The sequence below is a fragment of the Lutra lutra genome, chromosome 15 (genome assembly GCF_902655055.1).
Source record: "Lutra lutra chromosome 15, mLutLut1.2, whole genome shotgun sequence".
Classification (NCBI taxonomy): domain Eukaryota; kingdom Metazoa; phylum Chordata; class Mammalia; order Carnivora; family Mustelidae; genus Lutra; species Lutra lutra.
The window spans coordinates 64,583,388-64,605,679 of record NC_062292.1 but is presented as its reverse complement, the minus strand read 5'-3'; the positions used below and the strand labels follow the sequence as shown (position 1 = coordinate 64,605,679).

At 55.5% G+C, this 22,292-nt stretch overlaps 2 protein-coding genes across 4 annotated transcripts; both read right to left on the bottom strand.

The window, feature by feature from the left end:
• Positions 1 to 41: 41 nt before the first annotated feature.
• USF1 (upstream transcription factor 1) lies at positions 42 to 5,771 on the bottom strand. Of its 2 annotated transcripts, XM_047705831.1 has the most exons (12): positions 5,616 to 5,771; positions 4,876 to 5,167; positions 3,691 to 3,782; positions 3,246 to 3,295; positions 2,968 to 3,083; positions 2,526 to 2,627; positions 2,091 to 2,286; positions 1,777 to 1,864; positions 1,583 to 1,641; positions 1,368 to 1,462; positions 995 to 1,123; positions 42 to 820 (listed from the first exon to the last, which is right to left on the bottom strand). In XM_047705831.1, the coding sequence occupies exons 3-12, from the start codon at positions 3,696 to 3,698 to the stop codon at positions 731 to 733; spliced, it is 933 nt and encodes a 310-aa protein (XP_047561787.1). In that variant the 5' UTR covers positions 3,699 to 3,782; positions 4,876 to 5,167; positions 5,616 to 5,771; the 3' UTR covers positions 42 to 730. The 2 variants fall into 2 exon arrangements, with proteins under 2 accessions (XP_047561787.1, XP_047561788.1); XM_047705832.1 differs by lacking the exons at positions 3,691 to 3,782; positions 4,876 to 5,167; positions 5,616 to 5,771 and having other exon boundaries at positions 2,999 to 3,083; positions 3,246 to 3,296.
• Positions 5,772 to 5,931: 160 nt separating this feature from the next.
• On the bottom strand, positions 5,932 to 22,058 carry ARHGAP30 (Rho GTPase activating protein 30). Of its 2 annotated transcripts, XM_047705821.1 has the most exons (12): positions 21,617 to 22,058; positions 16,488 to 16,590; positions 14,381 to 14,525; positions 13,382 to 13,464; positions 13,141 to 13,248; positions 12,454 to 12,581; positions 11,574 to 11,745; positions 11,394 to 11,497; positions 11,238 to 11,315; positions 10,265 to 10,654; positions 9,171 to 9,436; positions 5,932 to 9,078 (listed from the first exon to the last, which is right to left on the bottom strand). In XM_047705821.1, exons 1-12 carry the CDS (start codon positions 21,711 to 21,713, stop codon positions 7,453 to 7,455), a joined length of 3,300 nt encoding a protein of 1,099 aa, XP_047561777.1. In that variant the 5' UTR covers positions 21,714 to 22,058; the 3' UTR covers positions 5,932 to 7,452. The 2 variants fall into 2 exon arrangements, with proteins under 2 accessions (XP_047561777.1, XP_047561778.1); XM_047705822.1 differs by lacking the exon at positions 21,617 to 22,058 and having other exon boundaries at positions 14,381 to 14,521.
• Positions 22,059 to 22,292: the final 234 nt, after the last annotated feature.

Sequence of the window (22,292 nt, the reverse complement as noted above, 5' to 3'; positions counted from 1 at the left end):
CGCGCCAGCCCCGGAACCCACAAAAGGACGAAAACCAGGGATGACAGTGGCTCTGAACGTTTTATCTTAAAAAAAAAAAAAAAAAAAAGAAGAAGAAGAAGAAAGGAAAGAAAGAAAAAGAAAAGGAAAATCCATCCCCACGAGGGGAAGGCCCCACACGGGCCCCGGTCTGTTGTTCTCCCTGGCTCCGGAGACTTCTGCACAGGCTGCTTGCCCGCCGACCTTCTCTTCCTGGGGCAGCAGCCGCTGCTAAGCGGCCTGTTTCCCACTTCTGGCTACAGCCTAATCCCCAGAGTCCTCAAGTGCACGGCCGAGCTCCCGGGGAAGTGGAAGCGCCCCAGTCCTGGGGCAAGCCGGAGCATCGCTTGTGGGCAGAGACCCTCTGCGGGCACTGTCAGCAGGCACAGGGCGAGCCCCCACGTCGTGTGTGTCCGGTATCCAGCGCGGGGACAGCACATGCATCTGCGGGAGCACAAGGGCCCCGGGGGTGGGGTGGGGGGCTGTGGGGCGGGCGGGGCCAGGCTGTCAGTGCGCCCCCACGTGTGTGTTTCACACCCGCGCAGGCAGCTCTGTCTGGGGCCTGGGTTCAAAGCCATGCCGTCTCAACTCCCCCGGAGCCCCGCCAGAAGCGGGCAGTGAAGGAAAGGGGCACGGGTTAGCCTGTTGCTCCTGGGCTGGGTGCAGTTCTCGGAAAGGGGTGATGGGACCCAAACCCCCCAAGTCCCCTCAGTTAATTGCTGTCATTCTTGATGACGACCTCGACTCCGTGGTGCCGCAGCTGAGCTCGGAGCAGCAGGTTCTTGTTTTTCAGATCTTCCACCTGACATAGCAAAGGGGGCCACGGAGAGTGAGGAGAAAAACTGGCCCAGCCAAATCCCCGACCAGATTCAGACCCCCGCTAGTGACGGGGAAAAAGATGAAGGCCTCTCTATGGACACCAGAGGCAGGTGTCCCACAGCAGCTCGCTGGCCATGGACTTGGGGAGGGGTCTGACCTGCTGTCGAAGCACGTCGTTGTCCAGCTGCAGCTGGTCAAGCCCCTGCAGTTCTTCTGACAACCGGTGGTTACTTTGTCGAAGCTCCTGGATGTAATCACAGGCTTTGGACAGAATTCCACCTTTACTCTGCAAGAAAAGGCAAGCGAAATGAGGATTAAAATAGGTGCTACCTGGTTCGCCTTCCCGTGGTGCACTCACACTCTGGACCTCCTTTTCCCCTAAGGACAGTGGCAGAACGTTTCACAAGGATACAGGAACCTTGGAGAAAGGTCAGCAGGACTTCCTGCCGTGTGCCCTCGCTACCATGTCTGGAAACACCACCAGGAGACAGAAGTCAGGCATCCCGCCACTCCCAGGGTCCTTCCATGACCTGGCCAGACTTGGTGCTCTCCATGGAGCAGTCTGGGATGATCTTGGACAACTGTACAATCCAGTTGTTAATCTTGTCTCGGCGGCGGCGTTCAACTGGGGGGCAAAAGGGAGGACAAGGTGACTCAGTGAGAACTCACCACAGGCCCCGTCGAGCTACCTGAGCCCTCCTGCTCAGACACCACGGCTATCCCCAACCCCACCAACTAGTACCACCTTCATTGTGCTGAGCCCTGCGTTTCTCATCCCGAGTTGTCCTGGGAGCTTCTGATTTCCTGATGACAAACCCCAGGGTGGCCAGAGTGAGGGAAGGACAAAAAATAAGATTAGAGGTTGGGGTCAGGAAGGACACAGGAGTTGGTAGGGATCGAGACCGCCACGGCAACAGAGAAGGAGCGGGGGCTACTCACGGGGAATAAGGGTGAGTCCTGGGGGCAATGGAGCGCTGGCTTCCTCCTTGCAACACCTCTTGGGGTGACATCATCACAAAGAATTGGCCTGTGAAGGTGGAGGGTAGGCTGTGTCGGGATGTGGGACTTAGGAACCGCATCAAGCTCTGAGGCCAAGGTCCTAGCTAGGATCCTCCTCTGGAGGGATCCTTCCTCCTGCTGGAAGGGCAGCCCCAGACCCACTGCCTGCCCAGGTCTCGGTGAGCATTAAGGGATCCCAGGAAAGGCCCACCCCCGATTCTAGCCCCTCCAGTCGGCACCCCCACATAGCTCACCGGTGCCGGGAGGGGTCGCCTGCCCCAGCAGGGCCTCTGAGCCTTGGGTAGTAACAACAGCTGCTGTACTCCCCGATGTGGTACCCCCTGCCCCATCCCCCACTGCAGTGCTGGGGAAGTAAGTGTAGTGCGTCTCAGCAGCTGTCCCCTCTGCGTCAACAGCATCATCACTGGTGAATGCACCCTGGATCACCGCCTGGGGAGGGGAACAACAGAATGGAGTCCAGTGTCCGTCAGGTGCTTCCCACTGAGTTACCCTGAAGCTTCTATCCCTGGGGGTAAGGAGAGAGAAACATCCAGAAAGGGAAAACCTGGTGCCTTGGGACAAGGCAGCCCTAGATGCCTCGCCACCTCCAGCCCCACCCCGATCTCACAGGTTTGGCTTCACCTTACCCCTCCGAGCTCCAGTCCCTTCACCAGCCCAGGCCCCCATACCTGGGTCATGGACTGAGTGGCAGGATAGCCACTGATGGCGCCAGTCCCTTCAGTCTGGCCATCCAGCTGCCCCTCAGACACCTGGATCACCCTGTACATCACCTAGAAGCAGGAGGAAATGGGAAAGTGGGGAGAGAGAATGCAGGAGTCAATGCTGGGGCCCAGGCCGCTCATAAAGATTCTCTCGGACTGAGCCCTGAAATAAGAGTGCTTCAGGGACAAAGCTTCAGCCATTCCCCTTCCGTCCCCAGAGGTTTTGGCCAAGCCTCCACCCCCCTCCGACCTCTCCTCCAAACCTCTTCCGCCCGGCCCCTCCCTTCCACCCCGCAGGCATCCCCGTGGTCACCGCCTCCTCCAAGCCAGGTCTTCCCTGGACAGGCTCATTACCTCCCTCAACCCCAACCCCCGGTAACACCTGCAGGCAGCTGGCCCCCTCCCTTACCTGGCCCCCATTCTCAGTTCGGAAGACGTACTTGACGTTGGGGTCAGGGAAGGTGGCAGCTGACTGGATGCTGGCAATAGCCACGCTGGTGGGGTCCTCCCCAGTTGCCACTGCACCTGAGTTAGACGAGCAAGGAAGAAGCCTGCGACTTACTGCCTTTCTCCCTCTTCCCACCTGCATGTCACTCAGAAGGACCAGGGTGCATGGCAGATGCGTCCATGGGGGATAGGGAGAGGCCAAGCTGGGCTCCTGGGCTCGGGTCTGTTTCGACCACTCACCCTCCTGAATCTGCACTGTCCCCTCTTCTGCTTCAGCTGTTTTCTGCTGCCTGTTTGTGACGGGACAAACGAAAGGAGGGAAGAAGGGAAGAAAACGTTCAATGACCCAGTAACATACGGCTTCCAGACTCAATGGCATTCCCGACAGACGCCGGGTTAGGTTAGAATAACAACAGCTGGTATTTACTGAGTGTTTACTGCGGGCACAGCACTGAGCTAAGCACTTCACATGCGTTATTATTCAGCACTCAGAACAGCACAGTGGGGCAAGCAGCGCTACTCGCGTTCTGTGGATGAGACACCAGACAGGCCGCTGGTCAGCGACGGGGCTGAGATCAGAATCTAGGTCTGCCCGGCTCCAGAGCCAGCGCTCTTAGCCGTTCTGCCTCCTCCCGCGCCTCCCGTCTCCCGTCTCCCGCCCCCCGCCCGCCGCTTCTTCACTCACCCCTTCATCTCTCTGTAAGGCGGCACATCCGAGGAGCCGGTCCTTCTTTGGAGTCTTCAAATCTCCTGCCTCACAGGCCTGAGTGCTAAGTCCTGACAGAAATCAGGGAGTTTGCAGCTGAGTCCAGGAAACTGAATAGTCTCTCTGTTTCAAGAAGCTGGGCTCCAGGAAGACTCAGCCAAGTACATAATGCAATCAATCTACAGAGGACAGTCGGTTTCCTCCATTCTGATGCTGAGAGGTGGGGTATGGTGGTTGAAAAAGCAACCCTACAGTGTTTCTCAGCCCTCCATTATCGCTTCAAGTCACGGTCTTTATACTTAAAGACGGAGGAACAACCTATTTCTGGATGGACCATGACTAAAGTTATCACGATACACCATGTTTAGACCACCACTACCAAAAACCAGGGCCACTGGACGCTGGGGCTTCTTTGAGCTTCTGAGCCACATACAGGACTCAAAAATTTCTGTTCTCACACCTAGGAAGGGGAAACCTCCCTGAACCATAAAGAAAATAGTTGGCCCCTTGGGCCTCATTCTACTTGGCCCCTTGGGCTCCTGCTTTGGAGTGTCCGGATTTATGTCATTTGTTAGACACCCTGAAGTCCAAGTGTGTCATTTGCAAGCCCCTTCTATTTTCTTCACCAAGCCTTCCCCTAGAACAACACAGTTGCTAAAATGTTGCCATGACAACTCCAAGACGACTGAACCTCAGCAAGAAGGGAAAAAACTCCAGGTTCAAGGTTCGGAAGGAGAGACAATGGAAAAGGAACTCATTTGCACGGTGCCCGCCTTAGGACCCTGACACCCAGCCAAGAGGGCAGGAAAAACAATGAGCTGAGACAGATGCCTCGAGAAAAGATACAGCTACCCTGTACAAAGGAACAAATTTATCCCCGCACGAACGGTAAGATTTTGGTGTAGACTCCACCCAGAAGGTCCCCGAAACCTTTCCTATCTAAGGAAAATCTTCAACGGATGGGCCCTGGAAAGTCCACATCGAAGGAAAGCGTTGACCAAAACAAACAAACAAGCAAACAAACAAAAAACCAAAACCCAGAAAACAAAAACAAAAAAGAAAAAAGGAAAAAGAACTGAAAGTGAAACTGTCCGGAGGAAGTCACGCTGCCAGAAGATCCCAGTCCCTCGGGGGAAGTAGCGCCGGCGTTGCGGTACCACCTACCTGGCCATCCTCCACCCGCCGGAGGAAGCGGCCCTCCGAGGCTTCGGCGCTGACCGCGGGAGGAGGCGAGGGGAGAGACGGCCGGGCACCGGAGGCGTCTCTGTCGCCCACAGCTGTCAGCCAGGGGCGGCCTCGGAGGACGCCGGCAACCGGGTCAGGCCGCTAATTCAAATCTTAGTTGGACATCCGGCAGCATTTCCTGAGCGTTAGGGGATGCGACACGGAAACGCGGCCGGGCAGTTGTGGCGTGTGCGCTCGGGCCGGGAGAGCCCGGCGAGAGCCCCTGCTAAGTCTGGACACAAAGGGGAAAATCACCAAGTCCCCAAGAAGCCCGGCGCCCCGACCGTGCCCGCGCGGGCGGCGTCTCCCCGCAGGCCCCGCGGCCGGCAGGCGCGAGCCCGCGAGCCGCGAGCCCGGGAGCCCGGGCGGCCGCCGCGCTCGCCCCGCGACCCCGCGCTGCGCTCGGCGGCCAGGAACGGGCGCGGGGCTCGGCGGGCCCGCGGTCCCGGCCGGCGGCTGGCAGCGCAGGAGGGCGGGGACGCGCGCGCTCAGGGGCGGGGAGAGCGCTCGGCCCACAAAGCGGGGCGGGCGAGCGAGGAGCGGGCACGGCCCCCTCCCTCAAAACAAAGGCTTCCTCCCGGGAGGTCCGCCGCCTGAAAACGGCAGCGGAATCAAGGCTGCCCTGCCCACCGGCCCACCCAGCCTCCGGACCCCCGACTCGCGTCCGGGCCCGAACTCACCGGCCGAGGCCGCCGAGGCCGCGGATCTCCCCTGACCGAGCTCTGCCTCTCCCGGACTCGGAAAGCTCTCCATGGACAACTGCTCATGCGCACTCCCGGCCTGCGGCCATGTTGGTGAGGGGCGGAAGTATCTCTCTGGACCCGCCCAGCCTCCTCAGCCTCTGAGCGGCCCCACTTCCGGTCCTTCCCGCCTGGTGAGGCGAAAAGATGCCGATGGGTGGGGATGTCGCCGGGGCGGAGAAGAAGGAACTTCCTGGGATCCCCGGAGAGTGACATTGAAGACTTCGTCGCTTTCGGCAAGAAAGAAAGACGACTAATGTGTGCTACCCTCTTCCTGCCGAACAAGGCGTTTTTAGTGGTAGAAAGGAGCGAGGCTGGCTCGGATAGAGGGAAGGATGTCGGACGGAGGCGCCATCTTTAACAAGGGCTACATGGGAGGCCATCTTGGATCAGGACCCTGTTTTGGCGTCTACTGGAGAGGAGGACGGTTCTGCCTACGGTCTTTTGTACGAGCGTCAGCAGTTACTACCCAAAGACCCCCAGAGCTTCCAGTTTTTGCGAGGCTTCAGTCGCTGTGAGAAGGACCTTGATTCCCAATCTTCTCGGTTGAGACTTAGCCGTAGTGGATCCGGAGTGTGCTGTGATGAGAAGAGTTTAGTCTCTGGAGCCAGACGCACTTGGATCTCAAACCTGCCGCTCTCACTTCTTACCGCTGAGATCTCTGGCAAGCCTTGGACTTAATCAGCCTCCCTAACTGACCTCACTGTACAGGTCTCCTCTCCGGAAAATGGAGATCCCGGTACCAGCCTTGCGGAATTGTTACGTGGAGTAATTAAATCAAGAGCATAGATTGTTTGCTTGTAGAATACGCAGCCTGTACTGATAGAGAACGAGCATTATGTAAATACAAGTTTCTCTTCCTCGTTTCCTGGCCACCATGAACCTAGCTCTAGTTTCTAGCCACAGGTCTCCATGACAACGACAGAGGACGAGCACCCAAACAACTGCGAAAGGACGTTTTGCCAAACGTGAAAATGCGACCCCTATCACCTTAGACTCTATTAAGCATAATGAGACTCCACACTGTTTACATATAAAAGTACAACTTTTATTCTGAGACATTGCTTCTAACTAGAACAGAATCTGCAGCCCCAGCCTGTCTGGAGAAGCAGTCCCATGGCCTGAGTTACGCCATTCCCCTTCCCCGAAATAGGAGGAAGTTATTCCGAAGGAAAAATGAGAAGCCAGGGAGATCCGTACAAGACCTCTCTTCCTAAAGGGGACTGGAGGCAGACGGTAGGGATGCTGGAAAGGGGGCCAGTCCGGTTTTTGAGGCCCGAGGCCTTCAACGAGCTCCTTGACGTGGTCCTCCTAATCTAGGGCTAGGAGGGTCTGGAGGAATCCAAGAGCAGAGTCAGGATGGGCAGTTCAGAAGTGTTTATGTGTGACAGGCTCTGACATGGCCCTTTCCTCCCCTCCTCCACCCTGGTCTTCCACGAAGGGAAGTGCACAGCCTCAGAGGAGGGCAGGCACTTTGCTGAGTTCCCTCTTCATTCTTCATGTTGAGAAACCTCTTAAGTATTCTGCCTACTCTTTGTTTCCTTTGACCAAGGCCCCAGTCCCTGGTAACAGGATTTTGGTGACTTTCTTGGGAATATTCTAAGGGATAAGTGCTTTGTGTCTGAGACAAACTCAGGTGAACCAACTGAGGCAATGCTTCCCAAAGCCTATGGTGTTGGGCACTACAGCTGCTCAGGCTGCAGAAGAGACAGCTAGTCTGGGATCCTCGAGATTGGAGACAACCTACTACCCTCTTTGCCCAGTGCTATGGTCCTACTCACAGTTCCTCACCTCTCCCAGGGGTAGCCTGTGTTTCAAATGCATATGATCGGCGCTGGGGGGACAGAAGAGGGTCAGGGGGCTGGTGTTCCCTGGGGGGCAGACTATGCCGACTACGGTGTCCAGACCCTTCTGTGTCTTCGGGTGGTAGCTCCAGGCAGCTAAGTGGCCGAGAATAGGCAGGGATCATACTACAGGGGGAGGTTCTGGGGATGAGGCTATAGTCCCCACCCCCAGTACAGGTCTGGGTCCGCCGAACTCCCTGAGCCTCAGTCCTCTGGCGGTCCCGGGCCAAGGCCACAGCAGCATCAAAAGAAAGACTGCCTCCATTCCTCCAAGAGGAACGGGAGGCTCTGGACCCCCAAGCCCTTTCCCCAGGAGTCCCATCGAGCCGACCAGGCCTTGGGCATGGGTTTGCAGGCGCCACATGGATCTTGCTACACATTGCACTAGGCATCTTGGCAAATTGTGGTTTGGGGGGCACCACGGGCACAGAGCGGACCTGTTGGACCTGAACCAGGGAGGAAGCCAGGCGCATGCCCACACCGCTAGGTGAGCCAAGAGGACAGGGGCACAGGTTGCAGCCCTCTGGACTGAGCTGCCCCTCAGGCTCTATCTCCTCAAGCTGGGGTGGCTGTGGGGTTGCCTCAGAGGACTGGGAATTGCCCCCTTTGGCACTGTCAACCTCCAGGGACTCTACGTGTGACCCTTCAGGAGGGGAGTCCTTTCCTAAATGGTCACCTCCAGCCCTCTGGTCTCTCTCAGACTCTCCATCCCCACTCTCCCTGTCCATGCTGACCTCTCCTCCTCCTCCTCCAGCTGCTGCTTCTGGGCTTCTGCCATCTTCACCATCTCCTCCGTCTTCTCTTGCCTCTTGGTCCTTCGGCCCCTCCTGCCCTTTAACCTCATCCTCTCTGGCTTCTTCTGCCTCTTGTTTGTGTACAACTTCCCAGCTCTCCTGAGCAACTTGGTTTTCCTGGACCCCACACTCTGGGTCGCTTCTGGCTCGTACCTGGCCTTCCTGGCCTTCCTCAGCCTTTTCCTCTCTCTCAGTCTTTCTTTCCATCTCCTTGTCTTTGCCCTGCTCTCCTTCTGTTCCCTCCACATCCTGAGCTTCCTTCATACTCTCATCCTCCTGCTGGCCTTTAGACTCCTCTCCCTTGGCCTCTGTCTCTTTCCCACTCTCTTCTCTCAAACTGACCATCATCTCTTGGCTTTCCCCAGCCTTCCCTCCTTTCTCACCTGCCTCTCCATCCTCCACCTCACTCTCCGGACTCCCCTCAGCCTCCTCCCTGATGGCCCATGTGTTCTCAGGCTCAGCCTCCTTGGCCTCCCCTACTTTGCAGCATGCATCTTCTCCCTCGGCCTGCCCTGGAGCCCCCTGTCTCCCACACCCTGCTGTCTCTTCCTCCAGACTTCCTGGACCCTCCCAGGTTGGGTGTTTGGGCATCAGAAGGGGACTTAGGTCATCATAGGCACTCAGGAAGACTTCCTCCCCACTTTCCTCTTCTCCTTCGGGTCTGGGGGCAGCAGAGTCTGGGGAACAGCAGCTGGGGGCCAAGACAAACTGCGCCTCATCCAGGGACAGGTCATCTAGGGGTGGCTCCACGGAGAACTCCTCCACCTGTAGACATAGCACTGGAGCTCAGGACCAGATGGCCCTGTCCACCCTCTGGCTTCCTCACCACCCTCAAACCCAGCACAGCTCCTCCTTACCTGAGGCCCAACTCGCAAGAGCTCCTCCAGGTAGCCCATCCCAGGGTCGTCCTCCCCAGGGGAGAAGGCTGCTCCTGCTGCTCCTGCCTGGGCCACCTCCCCATCCTCCACCCCCACCCACTCAGGCTCTGAGCTGCTTGAGTCCTCTAGGAAGGAGAAGGAATCCTGCACCTCCTGGGACAGGCAGTCCTCCAGGGCAGGGGCCATGCCCTCTGGGCCACTGTCAGCCAGGGGACCTGTGGCTGAACTTGCCTCCAACTTCTCATCTGTTGGAAGAAAGGAAGTGTCAGGAACACAAAGGTCAAGACCAGCCTTGACCCTTTCCAATGCAGATCTTCCTAACATTACTGCCGTTTCAGGCCCAACGCTCCCAGCCTAGGTACTCCATGTGGCTGACCCTCTCAGATCAGTATCCCTGACTCCTGGCTTATAGCTGCCTTGCTGAGCTCCTACCAGGTGCCAGGCACCACACTGTACCTTTCACAACACCTTATCTAATTCCCCCCCCCACGAAACAGCTCTATAATGTAGGGTGTTTATCCTTATTTTAAATATGAGGAAAATAAGACTCAGATTTGTCCAAGACCCCAGCTCTGCCACCTCCAACTGAAATGAACAACAAATAGCTTAACCTAGGTCCCCTGTCCCACTGCAAGCAACAATAACTGTGTCACAAGATTAGGAGAGAATGAGATAAGCTGATGCTTACAAAGTCCTAATCATGGCACCCAGCATATAGTAAGCCTTCAGTAAACATTAGCTGTTAGTATTAATACCATTATTATTATAACATCATCTATTGTATATCCTCACCTTGTACTTAGTGATCCCTACTGTATATATCTGACACAGACTCCCCTTCTTCGGTATATCAGTGACCTGAAGGATGCCAGAGATCCCCTCTCCATGAACCACAGAACCTGGTGATATGACCGGATCCCTCCAACCCGGCATCCAGGGAGGCAACTGAAGGTGACCATCCAAAGCCTGGGGCCCAAGGCCTCTGCCATCCCCAGGACAGATCCCTGGCACCAGAGCTTCAGCTTAGGGTTCTAGCCCCGTCTCACAGTTCTGGGAGATCCCTGAGTCCTCACCTGGGGGGCCAGGGCCAGGCCCAGGGCCAGAGGCAGGGCTTGGCCGGGGCTGTAGGGCGGGGCACTCAAGGCCACGGGTGAGTCTGGCCAAGGAGACGTTAGAGATGATATTTGGGGGCACGTTGAGGATGGAGGTGATGTGTAGTGGGAGGTTGACGTTGTAGGGGTCTGAGATGTGCACCCCAACACAGCGCTCTGCACGGCTACAGCCCCCAGCACGGATTGCTGACCGTCCTGCTCGTGGCGTGCCTGGCTCAGAATTCGTGCCACCCAGGGCCTCTGCCTCGGGCTCCTGTTCACCTTCTGCTGCCTCTGCGGAATCATTCTCCAAGCTATCCGGTAGCAGTGGGCTTGGCCGGGGACTGCCAGGTCCCACCAGCACCTCTGGCTCTGCGGAGGAGAGAGAAGAGAGCAGTAACCTCAGCCGCGAGCGGCCCGGACACCTTGGGAAGGCTCTGGAGAATGTCCCCTGCTTTCTCAGGCCTGAGAGCCAGGACAGTTGGGAGGCACCTGGCCGAGCTTCCCTGGGCCACTCCTGCGAATGTTCCACAGCCACCTCAGCGACTACACTTACTCAGGAAGTGAGTGAAGATACACTCACTTCCCTCCATGAAGATACACTCACTGGCCATCAGTGCCCCCTACCTCCACAAACACACACCACCCTGGACCTCTCTGTACACTCAGAGGCACACACCCACTGATCAGATGATAAACTCACTACTAACCCTAGCATCTGGGACTCTGGCTGGTGCGTAACAGGAGCTCATTATGTATTTTTGCAAATAGTGAGCACATATGGCCACGTGCACAGACACACAAGCACACAGGAATGCACACGCAATGGGCTCATCCGTAATACTATTACTCCTTGGCCGACACAGTCTCAGACAGGCTTGCACATGGGTGTTCACCTGCCTACACCTGCACGTATGTACACACACACACACAGCAAGGGCACACCTAGACTCACCATCGCTGGCCCCAGCTGCAGCACTCAGTGAGTCCATGCTCTTGGCGGGCCGCAGAGTTGCCTTATCGGATTTGTCCTCTGCAAGACACAGATGTTTGTAGAGCCGGGGCCTCGTACACCTTCAGCAGAGCTCCCCCTACCTCTCTCCAGACTCACCTCTGTCCTCAGCCCCCCGGGGGAGTTTACGTTTGGTCTCATGGCCAGAGCGACCCAAATTGAAGATAGATCTCCACTTCCTGACCTTCAAAGATCCCTTTCTCCTGGAGGGAATAGAGAGAACATTAGGGTTGGGCCTGGTGGTCAGTGCAGGAGGGGGGCCCAGGAAGGGGGCCTTACTTGTGCTCTGCAAGCTCAATGATAGTGTGGTAGGGCCGCATCTGTGGGGGTCCATCGCCAGCCTGCAGGATGCTAGGCAGGTGGCAGGGCAGGGACCTGGGCATAAGGTCATCGGGGCTGCCTGATGCCCGGGCCCCTGGAAGTGATCGCCATCCACTCTCCATCTCCCCACCTAGGAAAGGAAAAGGAATTGGCCGGGCAGGAACAGAGGTGAGAGAGGGCTTCAGGTATCCAGCTCCTCACAGCCCCCTCCCGCTCACCAACTAACTAGCTGGTTGGGGATATACTCGGAAGCCTTTGGAGGCAGATGCTCCATGTCTAGCTCCTCAAGAGGGAATCCTCAGCGGGAGGGTTGCGGGGGGGGGGAAGGGGGGGCGCCTCGGTGGCTCAGTCAGTTCAGCATCTGCTTTCGGCTTGGGTCATGATCTCCGGGTTCTGGGATTGAGTCCCACATCAGGCTCTCTGCTCAGCAGGGAGCCTGCTTCTACCTCTCCCCCTGCTTGTGCTTTCTCTGTCTCTGTCTCTCTCTCAAGTGACTAAATTTAAAAAAAAAAAAAAAAAAAGGAATCCTCAGGGAAAAGGGGTAGGAGCTCCCAGGACATTGGCCCTGTGGGTTAGGGGTGGGAATGATCAGTCAGTAGCCCCAAGAACCCAGATGGTGCTTAGAAGGTCAGGCTCAGCAGGAGGGGGCTGCTCAAGTACCGACCACACCATCATCTCCCCAGCATCTTCTCCACAGGACCATAAACAACATCCCTCTGTGACTCCGTTCTCTCATGTGCAGAACACGGAGACTGAACTAGGTGACCTCTAAGGCCCTCTGTCACCTTGACATGACTCCCCAGACAGAGTGTAGTGGCGTGGTGGGTGGCACACTGACCAGAGAGAGCAGCACCCCCGAAGAGCTGGTCCACATGTGTGAGGATGAACTCGACCACAATGGACTGCACACGCACCTCCATGAAGGCTGCTGTCCCGTTGAAGCCCGAGGCCTCTATGTCCTTGGACCTGTGGCAATATGGAGTTACTCCCCTGCAGTCCCGCCACACTTCCCCATCTGAATTCTCTCTCTAAAAATAGCCTACCCCTTCTCCCCTGCATGCCTGTAACCTCCTCCCCACCTCTTCAACTACATGATGATTCAAGTCTCAGTGCCACTCCCTTCAGGAAGCCCTCTCGGACACCCCCCTCAGAATTAATCTCTACTTCTTTTGCACACAGGAGTGTGCTGTTATAATCGCTCTCAGGACTTCTCAGAGTTGGCCTGGCACACAGAGATATGCAGGCCAGTTCTCCAGGAGACTGTAAGATGTTTGCTAAACAAACATTCCACAAGGACTCTTCCTGTTCCAATCCCTGAGCTCAGTGATATAGTGTAGGAAGACACAAAGGCCTTGTGTCCAGTGAACCCCATCCCACTCGATGTACTTTGGAACCCTCCTGTTTCTCCCTGGGCTCTGCGAGACCCCCTCAGCCCTCTCCAGTGCACCCGTGCAGCCACACCCATTCCTGGAGCCGCCTCTGGGGACTCAGCCTGGATCCCACCCACTGCTCCCGCGGTGCCCACCTCAGCAGGTTGGGGGCCCACACGATGGCCAGGTTGCGGGCGTGCATGTTGGTCTGAGCACTGAATGAGGCCATGTGCACCAGATGTCGCATGAGGAACTCCAAGGTCCTGCAGAAAGGAGGCATCGGGGCCAGGTGTTGGATGGAGGGATGGAGGGATGGAGGTCAGGAGGCCGATGAGACAAGGGCTGTATGGGGATGGTTGGGACTCCGGGAGCCAGGAGCCGGGAATCCACACGCACCTATAGTTGGGGACAGGGAGTTCTCGAAGCACTTCTAGGATCTTGACCAAGCGCTCAGGCTCCAGCTGCACTCCCACGGCATCCTGATTGGGAGGAAGGGTTCAAGAAATGAGGCATAGAGCCAGCACTGCCCCTGACTACTCCTGGGAGCGCTAAGCCTGACTCCTGCAAACAATGCTGTGCTGTGCCCCACCCCATCCCCCACCCCAGATCCTTCAGAGGACATGACATACCAGGCAGAGCTCAGAATTTGGGGCCCACAAGGCCTGCAGCTGGGTCTTGGCTATGCCACTCAATAGCCTGGTGACCTCGAGCACCTTCCTGCCAGTCTGCCTCAACACCCTCGTCAGAAGGCTCCGGTTCAGTAGTGACCCCTCCCTGTGGGTGCTCCCAGGCTATGGGGTTATTCCAAGGTGCCCAGGAAGGCAAGCGCCCACCCAGGCTAGCCTGTGCGGGCTGAATGCAGTGGGCTGCTGTTCTGGATTTCTAAATGCTATTCTGTTTGGTAAAAATGCAACTTATTTTTAAAATGTTACTGAATTCAAGAGAGCATTTCTGTCACATGTCTTCTTACTCAAAAGAGGCTTGACATACAATCTGCTCCTGGAAGGGCAGGCCTGAAAAAGGGTTGGCTTCTGAGAAGGGCTCTCATTCTCTTAAACATAAGGAAGCTCGGGTCTAGGTGATTTCCAAGGGCCCTCTGCTCTCGGCCTGGGGTCTGCCTTCCCCGAGTCCCACCCCTGGGCTGTGTGTGATCTGCAGGCTGATGGAGGAAGGGCCAAGGGAAGAGGGACGGGAGGGCACAGGTAGCAGCCCTCCCTGCCCCCCTCCACAACCCATGGCGGGAATTTGCAGGGAGGGACCTCTTCGTTCTCATGTGGTCTCGGTCATGGAGCATCACAGGACCCTGTCTGCCACTGGACGCACTCGGGAGGTCAAAGCCTCCCCAGCGGTTGCCCCTCCGCCTTGGGTCCCACCCTGCCTCGCCTCTCAACTCACTGCGAACTTGTCGTAGAGGCGGTAAGTGAGCAGGGGGTCGGGCAGCTCCCTGAAATAGGCCTTGCACAGGGACGAGACGCAGTGAATGTCTTGCAGGTAAACATCTTTGCGCAGGTCTGGCTTCCGCTCTGCCTCGAACTCCTGCCTGGGGAGGTGGAGCGTGGTCAGGAGTGGTGGGGGCTGGCACAGCAGCCATGTGCACGGGCCCTGGAAGGAGGCTGTGGGGCATGTGTGTAAGTGAGGCAGTGGGTGTAGATGGATTGCACATGGGGTTGTGGGGGGGTGGGGACTAGGGACGTGGGCTGTGTGTGAACAGGGAGACGTGTCAGGGATGGAACTGTGGGTGTTGCGTAGCAAGGTTGGGGTATGTAGGATTCAAGAAAAGCGGAGAGATGAGTGTACATGTGTTTCTGGGTACGAGTAAAGATGGAGGCGTGTAACTCTCAGAAGGAAAGGTTGAGTGTAAATCTTCACGACCTTGGAAGAGGCAACAGTTTCTTAGATAAGACACCAAAAGCACAAGCAGCCAAAGAAAAAGCAGATACATTGAACACCAAATGACAAACTCCTGAGTGTCAGAGGACCCGACCAAGAAAGCGAAGACAACCCACAGGATGGAAGAAAATCAGAGATTTGATAAGTGTTTAATATGTGGAATATATAGGGGCACCTGGGTGGCTCAGTCGTTAAGCATCTGCCCTTTGGCTCAGGTCATGATCCAGGGGTCCTGGGATGGAGCCCCTTGTCAGGCTCCCTGCTCAGCGGGAATCTGCTTCTCCCACTCCCTCTGCCCCACCTCCTGGCTTCCGCTCTCTCTCTCTTGCTCACTCTTTCTCTCTCTCTCTCATAAATGAATAAAATCCTTTTTTTAAGTGTTTTTTATTTTTTTAAAGATTGTATTATTTACTTAAGAGAGAGAGGTCACAAGCAGGCAGAGAGGCAGGCAGAGAGAGAGGAGGAAGCAGGCGCCCCGCTGAGCAGAGAGCCCAATGCGAGGCTCGATCCCAGGACCCTGAGATCATGACCTGAGCTGAAGGCAGCGGCTTAACCCACTGAGCCATCCAGGTGCCCCAATGAATAAAATCTTTAAAAAAAAAAAAATCCAGAATTTATAAAGAATTCTTACAACTCAAAGGAAACAAATAACCCAATTTAAAAATGAGCCAGGTGGGGCACTGGGGTAGCTCAGTCATTAAGCATCTGCCTTTGGCTCAGGTCATGATCCCAGGGTCCTGGGATTGAGCCCCACATGGGGCTCCTTGCTCAGTGGGAAGCCTGCTTCTCCCTCTCCCACCTCCCCTGCTTGTGTTCCCTCTCTCGCTGTGTCTCTCTCTGTCAAGTAAATAAAATATTTTAAAAAATAAGTAAGTGAGCAAATAAATAAAAAAAAAAAATGAGCCAGGGGTTTGAATAGAAAGTTCTCCAAAGAAGATATGAAATAAGTCATCCGTTCGCTACCGCAGAAGAGCCAAGAGGTGGAAACCATCCAAATACTCATCGACTGATGGACGGACAAACGAAATATGATTCTGTCACACAAAGAGATGAAGGCCAACATCTGAGACAATCTGCATGAACCCTAAAAACAAGCTAAGGGAAAGAGCTAGACACAAAAGTTTCCAATTATACAATTCCATTTATCTGAAACGTGCAGAAAAGACACATTCATAGAGATAGAAAGCAGACTAGTGGTTTCGAGAGGCTGAGGGAAAGGAGAAACATGGAGTGACTGCTTTTGGGTGTTTCTTTTGGGGTTGAGGAAATGTTCTGGAATTCGATGGTGGTGATTGCGGTGTGACCTTGTCAATGTACTAAAAAAATCACTGAATTGCCCATTTTTAAAGAGTGAGTTTTATGGTATGTGAATTATAACCCCAAACGTTTAAGCTGGGTGGTTGTACGGGGGAGCGGAGACATATGTGTCTGTAGACACATGCATGCCAGCCTGGGGGAAAATGGGGTGTATGGTTTCAGCCTTTCCTGAGGAGTCCGGAGCTCCTCCCTTAGACAGCACCCAGCACCCATGTTTCCTTCTACCCGCTGCCCTCGCCCCTCTGGCTCCCTGGCCTCCTGGCCCATAGAGCTCTCCCCTCATTGCCTGACTCACCGGAGCTTCTGGATGTTGGAAGACACCCCCGAGAGGCGGTAGATGCCATCCACCACTCCGTACTCCTCCACAAACTCCGCACAGCTCTTCAGCACCTGTGGCACTGGGGACACAGATGGAGCAGAGAGAGAAAAATCAGGTCTGGGAGGTCAGACACCACAGGGGACCTGAGAGACGGAAACATAGGGAAGGGGTTCGAGGAGACTGGAAGCAGAGCTCATGAATTAAAACTTGTCAGACGGATTCTTAGAGGACATCAGCTCTCGCCTGCACATCTCTCTGAGATCTCTCTGCCCAGGGAGTCTAGAGCCTCTGCCTAAATGCCCCCAAGGGATGGGAAGCCTCCTGGCTCTCCAGATTGCCCATTCCCATTAGAAAGCTCAGCCTTCATGGAACTGAAATTTGTTGCTCTGTAATTACTGCTTGGTTTCCAGAATTTTCCAAGAGGCAGCCGTCTGGTTGGAAGGGCGCTTGGAGTAACAGGACAGGTCTCGAAAGTACACTTATTAAACACTCTGTGTATAAGATGAAGGAACATTCGTTGTCCTGACCCAAAAGGGGCAGAGCTGACGGGGACTATCGTGAAGCACCCCGTCTTAGAAGCAAGCGTGTGGGCGTCAGGTCTGTCACAGGAAGGTACACAAAATTGGGACAGGTCAGGTCAGGAGAGAAACACCTGTGTGCCAAGTACTGTGCTTTAGATATTCTAGTCCCCATTTTCCAGATAAGAAAACTGAGAGTCAAAGAAGTAACAAGTGCCCAGTACCACCCAGCTAGGGCCAGCATCCAAATCCAAGCGCGCAAAAAGTTGTATTCTCGGGGCACCTGGGTGGCTCAGTGGGTTAAGCCGCTGCCTTCGGCTCAGGTCATGATCTCAGGGTCCTGGGATCGAGTCCTACATCGGGCTCTCTGCTCAGCAGGGAGCCTGCTTCCCTCTCTCTCTCTCTCTCTCTGCCTGCCTCTCTGTCTACTTGTGATCTCTCTCTGTCAAATAAATAAATAAAATCTTAAAAAAAAAAAAAGTTGTATTCTCTCTCCCGACCTGGGCCCCCTCTGCTGTTACTAGACTGTAAGCTCCTTAAGGACATGATCTAATTGTGACTTTTTTTTTTTTTTTTTGGTCCCCTTTCTGAGTAACCAATCTGATGTCTCATGTTTTCTGACATGGTGTCTCAGACACAGGAAACTCTAACCCAGGGGTGAGATCCCATCTTCACGAGGCCACATGTTTCTCCTTCTGAAGCCTTCCCTGCCTTAAATCCTTGCTTCACCCTAGTCTTCACTGCTTACCTCACGGGTCTAGATGAAGTATAAACTCAGCGCAGTATGTTTACAACCAGACCCCGCTGCTGTCCCAGTCTGAGAGCCAGTCACACCTCTGACAAACCCTCCCATCCATGAGAATGGGAAAACCAGAGAAAACCCTCTCATGTGTCAGTGTCAGAGCTGTTTCTCCTCAGCCATCTTCTTTTTTTTTTTTTTCCTGCTGGGTTTTCTGAGTCTTACTCCTGACGATGTTTACCTCTTTACTTGAATCAGTAGGAAGCTCAGAGCCGTATCCAGAAACCATGCAGCATCACGTGATATGCATTTCCGGATACCAATCTCACCTCCTCCTCTTGTTTCTCCTTCAACCCAATTCCTTCAGTCATTTTATTCTACCCTTTCATAAAATTTTGGGATTTGGATCACAACTTTGCCACAGTTTTGTGTACCTCCCTGTGACAGAGCTGAATTCCATGCACTTGCTAACCCCCACACTTCCAGCTCAAGTTCTTGCTGGAATTGAGTAATTAAGTAAGATGGAAATAGAGAATGAAGGAAGTAATCCATGAGCCCATCAACCATGATTGTAAACCCTCCTTGTATGAGCCGGTGTCCACACCCTTTGTCCTCCTGCACCCCAGAGCCAGGAACTTGGGTGAGACAAGGAAGGCATGAGGGTGGAGAATTTAAGGAGGCACCCAATTCTAGGGCTGTGCTGGTGGCAACTGCGCACACACACAACCTTGGGAGTGAGAGCATCCTTAAGAAAGAGCTGCGGGTCTCTAAATCCCGGGCCCATTCATCTCAGGGTTGTGAGTTCAAGCCCCATACTGGGGGTAAAGATTACAAAAAATAGTGGCACCTGGGTGGCTCAGTCATTAAGCATCTGCCTTCAGCTCAGGTCATGATCCCAGGATCCTGGGATGGAGCCCCACATTGGACTCCCTGCTCCACGGGAAGCCTGCTTCTCCCTCTTCCCCACCCCCTGCTTGTGCTCCCACTCTCGCTGTGTCTCTCTCTGTCAAATAAATAAATAAAATCTTTTTTAAAAAAAGATTACTAAAATAAATAAACTTAGAAAGGAAAGAAAGAAAGGGAAGGAAGGAAGGAAAAAGAAAGAAAGAAAGAAAAGGAAGAAAGAGAGGAAAGAAAGAAAAGGAAGAAAAAAAGGGAAGGAAATAAAGGAAAGGGGGAAAGAAACGTAGGAAATGAAAGGAAGAAGAAAGAAAGAAAGAAAGAAAGAAAGAAAGAAGAAAAAAGAAAAAAAAAAAAAAAGGCACCCAGGCACTGGTGCAGCCCTAAGAGTGAGGGCTTTGTTAAATTTTGTGCCCTGTTCCTTTCTCTTGTCCTCAGTCCTAGTGCTATAGTTCACTCCTCATCCCTCCTTCCGGGACCTGGGCCCATTTGCCAGCCTCACCCTACCCCCAGGTCCCCAACCCTGAATGCAGAAACAGGGTGGACCCTTCTCCCTTGGCTGCTGCTTGACGCTCAGGTTCCTAATGGCATCCCAGCTCTTTCGACCACCACGTCGCTCTGTTGACGCGTAGCCCAGTATCACCTAAAGCCTGGGCTCTCTCCACAGGACGGCAACCAAGCCAGATCTTCCCCGCTCATGCCCTTCTCTGTGGATTTTGGATCTCCTGAAAAGACCCTTAAAGGGGCACCTGTGTGGCTCAGTAGGCTAAGCAGCTCCTGCCTTTGGCACCAGTCTTGATCTCAGGGTCCTGAGATGGAGCCTGGTGTCTGGCTCCGTGCTGGGTGTGGAGCCTCTTAATGGTCTCTCTCTCTCCTTCTCCCTCTCCTTCTGCCCCTCCCCCCACCTCTCTAAACAAAAAAAAAGAAAAGAAAAGAAAAAGAAGGCATTTAAGAACCTAAGGAATCAGAGCCACAGAGGAAAGGGTCTAGGATGAGAGGAGAGACGGGAGGACAAAAGGAAGACAGGGCTGAGGTGATGGGGTCAAGGAATGGAGACATCAGGGAATGCAGCCCGGGAAGAGGGCCCGGAATTTAGAGACCGGCAGAATCCGAAACCTGAACAAGGCAGCCAAGAGAGAGAGTTTGGGAAAAGGAAGAACTCAGGACAGGTAGGGCTTGGAGAAGGAAGTGACCCACCTTCCTAGGGCCGGGAGCAGGGAGAGGGCGCTGAGACCAAGCAGATGAGCATGGGGAAAATTAAGCTAATCAGGGAGGATAAATTAAGCAGGAACACAGATCTCCACAAGTGTGGCCTTGATTCTGTGCGGAGTCTTGGGTTAAAGGGAACAGCCGTAGCCAGGCTCGCTCTGGCTCTGTCCTCTCACTTCCCACCTGTCTGTGCTGGGGGAAGGGGGATGGGGAGAGGCTGTCCCTATTGCATAGGGTGCTGGACATCCTGACACCCTTGAGCTCAGGTAAGGTTCTGAGGAGGGGCAGGACGGGCTTCTCTCCTCTAGAATTCTCTAGGACCAGATGTCTAAGCCTTCCAGAGAACGGGCCCCTTGGCGGCCGGGAATGCAGACAGAGGCCGGAGGGGATACTGGATCCGGGGTGGGGGTCTGCATTTCAGCACTGGGCTGCCAGGGGCCACAGGGCAGTGCAGCGCAGGGATGAAGAGACCGAACTGAGAGTTTGCAGAAAGCTGGAAGAACGTCAGCCCCATTGAATCCTGTGGCCCTTGGCCAAGAGTCCAGGTTCTCAAGAGGAGTCCATGAGCCGGGCTCTGCAGGAGGGGAAGAAAAAGGCAGAGCAGGGCCTCCACGGCTGAAGCTGTGTAACCTTCTACTCTGGGGCCCGGGGTTTCCCTTAACCGGTCGGTGGGGATGGGGGCCTCTGGGGGAGGAGAAAAGGGGAAGGAGGTGTTTGGGGACAAGGGGGGCGGGGCTAAGGGCAGGAAATGAGCTAGGAACCACCATCACCTTCCCTCCCCTACAGGAGCCACAGCCCAGAGCAGCAGAGAGGACAAAGAGGAAATGACAGATTGGGGTGGGGTGGGATGGTGGGGGGGGAACGTGCCCTGCTCTGGGAGGAGCTCCAAGTGCCAAAAACAAGGTGGACTGGGCAGCCAGGGTCCCTGGGGTCAACTTCAAATCAAATCCAGCTACGTTAAGGAGGGGCTGCTCCATGCCAGACTAAGCCCAGGGCTGCCCCTGCTCCTGCTGGCTTCCGAGCCCCTCTAGGGAGCCCAGGGAAACAGTAGACAGGCCCCAAAGACAGCCCCACACTCATTCCTTTGCACCCTGTACCTCTACCCTCCAACCAGCCTTAGGGCATCTCTCTTATCCTACTAGCGTCCCCCCATTTCAGCAGCTTCTCCCCCCGCCTGCTTTGAACCTGTCCCTCCTATGCCCAGGGAGGGCCATGGAGACTGTGGGAGGTCCCAGCCCATGCCCTCACTGGCAGCCCAGCAAGGCTGCATGAGGGTCTGAGCGCTGGAGCCCCACAACCACGTTCCTGGACGCTCTCCTCGGACCAGGAAACCCCCGTCCTCCCCAGCGCCACCGTCAGACTCTCCTAAGAGCCCTTCTCCCAGCTCCTTCCATTCAGTCCCAAGGATCCTCCATTGGCCTTTCCATCACTCCTCTGCTGACCACGTCGTCCCCCCAGCCTCCTGCTCTGTCCCCCGTAGTGATGCCGTCACCTCACTTTTGCCTGCTTCTCTTCTGTTTCTCATCTCTCCATCCTCTCCCCGCCCCCCAGCCTCCCCATCCCCAGGTAGTTACACAAGGGGGCTCCCCGGCCTTCTCCGCTCAGCCACGTTTCCTACAGCACCTGCTCCTCAGGCTCCTGGGTGCTGACCCCACGCCACTGCCCCAAGCACCTGGGTGCTGCCTCTGCCCCTCACTCCGTGCCCCCCACCCCGCAGCTGCCCTGAGCCGCCTCCTTACCCTCCTGGCCCGAACGCTGCAGCTGCTCCTGCAAGTCACAGCCGAACACCCTCTCCTTCGAGCTGCCCTTCTTCTTTCCCTTTTGCCGAGACTTCATGGCTGGAGCCCCCCGGGGCCCTGGCCCAGCCCCCTCTGCCCCCCCAAGACCTTTGCCCTACCAGTCCCCCATCGGATCCTAAGCCAGCCTCTGGGCTTGGCCCGGCCCCAGGGGGCAGGGCTCCCAACTGGGGAGGGTGGAGGGTGGCCTGGGCAACAGGCAGTGGCTCCTGCCTCTGCCTCTGGGGCCCCCGGCTACACGGAAGTAGCTGTGGAAGAGGAAGCTGCCAGGACCCTGAAGAAGCTGGGTCTCGTGGCCCAAGGCTGGCACTCGCCCCTCTGGCCCTGCTCAGCCCTGGGGGAGCAGGAAGCTGTGCAGCTCCTCCAACCCGCTTCCTGTTAGAGCATCTTTGCAACCACAGGGCCTGGGGTGGGGGAGGCAGCTGACATTCACATCCTCAACCCATCACTGGGACTTCGCTCATTGGTCAGGGCCACGTGACGTCAGAGCCCCGGGGTGGGGTGGTGGCGCCTGGGGCGTAGGCAGGTGACTGACACCCTTAGAGACTAGAATTTGGGGGGTCGGGGCAAAGCCCAAGAGCCAGGTGGCCCAGTGCCCTGAAAGGGGAGGGAGGATGCC